The 3,882-nt window shown below is 45.2% G+C and overlaps 1 protein-coding gene across 1 annotated transcript in view; it reads right to left on the reverse strand.

Annotated features, from left to right (window-relative positions):
* Nucleotides 1-3,882, reverse strand: part of LOC104986502 (chromosome unknown open reading frame, human C2orf72) — a 9,657-nt gene that overhangs the window by 5,266 nt on the left and 509 nt on the right. The window contains exons 2-3 of the mRNA XM_010837100.1: nt 3,772-3,878; nt 48-161 (exon numbers count right to left, since the gene is read on the reverse strand). Of these exons, the coding sequence (XP_010835402.1) occupies nt 48-161; nt 3,772-3,878 (221 nt within the window). The remainder of the gene's footprint in view (nt 1-47; nt 162-3,771; nt 3,879-3,882) is intronic.

A 3,882-nucleotide genomic window follows, 5' to 3' on the forward strand; every position in this document is an offset into this window, starting at 1 on the left:
CCGCCCCCGCCTCAGGGTCCAGGAGTCCAAGAAGGCAACACACTCACCCTGAGCTGGACCACTGCGGGAGCTGGTATCTGGGTTCTTCCCCCGGCTCCAGGGACCCCAGGAAAAGCACGCCAGCAGTGCTGGAAGGCCTGGTCTCTCCCAGGCTCCTTCTGCTAGAAAGAACACAAAGTCTCAGAGGCCATGGGTCAGATGATTCCTGATGCAACTGAGAGAATTTTCAGTTCAGCAACCAAAGTTTCAGCTGTCAACTGCCCTAGTTTCAACTAACTAAAAAAAAAAAGAAAAGAAAAAAAAGATTCTAATTTGCAAAAGGGGGTAGGGTTTTCAAACTTAACTTAAAAAACCCAGTTGTTTTTATATATATTGATATTACTTCATTTCATTTTCACAGAAACCCTATGTAGGTACCATATTGGAGAAACAACAGTAACCAAAACGATGTGAAGTTAATTATAATTATATAGCACAAAAGAAAAAATTCAAGGACCCATAAACCTCCTCCCTCAATTTTTTAGTTCAAACAAGTTTTTAAAATTTTATTGAAGTATAGTTGATTTACAATGTTGTGCTAATTTATGCTGTGCCACAAAGGGACTCAGTTATACATTTAAAAAATATATTCTTTTCCATTTCTGTTTATCAAAGGATATTGAATATAGCTCCCAGTGCTATACAGTAGGACTTTGCTGTGTGTCCCTCCTATACATACTAATTTTAACCCCAAGCTCTCAATCCTTTCCTTCTGCATGACCCTTCCTCCTTGGCAAACAGAAGTCTGCTCTCTATGTCTGTGAGTCTGTTTGTTTCATAGATATGCTCTTTTGTGTCATATTTTAAATTCCACATATAAGTGATATCATATGATATTTCTGACTTTCTTTATTCGCTCAGTAAGATAATCTCTAAGGCTATCCATGTTGCTGAGAATGACATTATTTCATTCTTCTTTATGGCTGAGTAATATTTCATTATATATATATAAAATGACATTATTTCATACTTTGTTATGGCTGAGTCATATTTCATTATATATATATAATGACATTATTTCATACTTTGTTATGGCTGAGTCATATTTCATTGTATATATATAATGGCATTATTTCATTCTTTGTTATGGCTGAGTAATATTTCATTATATATATATATAAATGTCATTATTTTATTCTTTGTTACGCTGAGTAACATTTCATTGTGTATATATCTCATCTTCTTTGTCTCTCCATCTGTCAATGGACACTCAGGTTGTTCCCACATTTGGCTATTGTAAACAGTGCTGCTGTGAACGTAGGGGTGGTGTACCTTTTTGAATTATGGCTTTCCTTGGATATATGACCAGGAGTGGGACTGCCGGATCGCGTGGAGACTCTATTTTTAGTTTTTTGAGGAACCTCCATGCTGTTTTCCATCGTGGCTGCTCCACTTTACATTCCTACCAACCGTGTAGCGAGCGGTTCCCATTTCTTCAAACCCTCTTCAACATTTATTATTTGTATTTTTTAATGATGGCCATTCAACTATTCTTGAAAAAGCCATCAAACTATTTCTTAATAGGAATAGAATTAATCATTTTTGATAATCATACACAAAATAATTACATGTTGATTCGAGTTTCCTTATTATAGTATCACCTCAGTTATCTGGGGATCCCTAGCCATCTGCAATCAGGTCAACTGGAACAAAGTTTTTAAAACGGACTCCAGAGAGCCAAAACACAGAAAATCCTTATTTATGATTCTTTATGTGGGGCCCATTTACTCTTAATTTGTACCCAATTTAATAAGAGTGGGTCCTTAGTTTTGCAACCAAAAGACAGCTGTATTAAGCATACACCGAGTAAACAACCACTAGCAAGAGGCAGGTAGCCTAAAAGTCTAAGAATAGCCACTAGACAGTGAGGGAAGAGACTGGAAAACTTTGCTATCACTAGCAAAACCTTAGCAGCATGAATCCACAGCATAGCCTACCACAAAAACCTGAAAGGAATTTCTGGACAATGAGTTATAATTACACCCATGACCTTCAGCCATTAATGAAAGGTTTCATGTTCAATACGTTTTGATGAAAGTATAATTGACTTCAATCCAATAGAGAATGATTCCCTCACAAACTTTTAAAAGATTTTAAGTGTTACTGTTTAAAAGGAGGCAAGGATTCTGTGTGCTGAGCAGGGTGTTGGGAAATGGGAATACAGTGGTGATTCACATGGGAAAGTGACAAAACCACCATGGTAAGAGCTTGGAGAGCAGAAGCGGGTCCTGGGGTTTGATTTGTGAAGGGGAGTGGGTCAGGGAAGGCTTTCTGGAGGAGAAGTCCACTTCTGAATGGTGAGAGGAGAAGGAGGATGGAAGAAAACACTTTTCATGCAATTGCAATGTTAAAAAAAAAGTAGAGGCCAAAGCGAGCTTGGCTCTGGGGAATTAAAAAGTTGTTCCCTGGGAATAGTAGATAGCTAAGAAACTAAGGGCTCAGATAATTTTCTAGGCACAAACTCACTAAGGAACAGAAAATTTTCCCCATGGGGCCAGGTCAGCAAAGGTGCTGGCAGCAACAATCTGAATGACAATCCACCTCGGGATATTCTTATGTCTTTCTGGATGCTAGACACTATGTTTCAAATTTAGCTGGCTTTCTCACAGACTCAACAGAATAGATGTGGGAAGGGGTGGGGGAGGTTAGGACAGGCTCTACAGCTGAAAGGGATGGTCTTCACCTAGGCTGGCCAAGTTGGCAGGGAAGCCTGTGACATCAGGGGTACCAGGTCTCCTTGCTGGAAAAGGAGACCCATCCCCACCCCTGTTAACTCTGGCATCACCCAGTTGCTGGGTTAACACACGAATGCCCAGGGAGGCAGAATACAGCCTCTATCTTAAGAAACTCTGTAGAAAGAAGGGTTGGTAGAGGCTGGAAGGCTTGGGGGTGGCAGATGCTGGAGAGAGGAGTAGGCGAAGGATGCTAGAAGTGCAAAGATCGCTCTGGCACTTCCTAGCTTTGCCAGGTCCAGTTGTACTTAGCGTCCGTATTTTAACCTCGGGGCCCTGGAAAGCTTCTGTAAGACCTCGTGTACCAGAATGGAGGAGATTCTCACCCTTTCGCTGATGGCAGCAGTCACCGGGGCTGGGAAAAGACCCCCACTCCCCTCCCCTCTCCTTAGGAGGAAGAGAGGCAGATACTGCGGTGGGCAGTCAAGAAGGACTGGGAAAGCCTGTGCCTCAGTCCCTTACATCCTTCTCCCCCAACTTCCAAGTGCCCCGCATTTATTCCTTGCCTTGTTCCTTTGACCCCACGGCGCTTCACCATCGCACCCGTAGCGCATTCCGCATCCCTAGCAGCGCGCGTCCTAGAAGCTTCCAGCACCAGAAACACCCTAGTCCCAGTCCTGTGCTCCTCCCACCTTTAAACTGGCGTTTCGCAAGGCTTTCCCGTCTCCTCGCCCTCCTTCTCCTCCCAGAAACTTCTAGATCTTTGTCCAGCGCCGTCCAGCCCTCTCTCTACCAACCTCCCCTGCCTTCTGCTTGGCTTTCCTAAGCCCCTGTATTTCGCATACACTCAGGGTCCGCCTGGCACAGACTCGGCCCCTTGCCCAGGGCCCGCTCCGCCCTAGTTGGGAGGTCTAGGACTAGGCACCGCCTCTCTCCCGGCCTCAGTTTACCTCCGGGTACCACTAGGCGGGGCGGGGGGGCGCTGGCCTAAAGAGTTCCCACCCAGTGCGATGTCCAGCTGCCGCCCGCCCATGCCCCGCGGGCCTCGCGCCCCCCTCACCTGGATGCCAGGGCCCGGCGGCTTGCAGGGCCCTGCAGGCGGCCGCCTGAACCGCCAGGCTGGAACCCGGCTGGCCAGGGCGGTAGGCGGCCGCCTGCACTGGGCCTCCCG

The sequence above is a fragment of the Bison bison genome, unplaced genomic scaffold, assembly GCF_000754665.1.
Source record: "Bison bison bison isolate TAMUID 2011002044 unplaced genomic scaffold, Bison_UMD1.0 scf7180017864068, whole genome shotgun sequence".
In the NCBI taxonomy this organism is placed as follows: domain Eukaryota; kingdom Metazoa; phylum Chordata; class Mammalia; order Artiodactyla; family Bovidae; genus Bison; species Bison bison.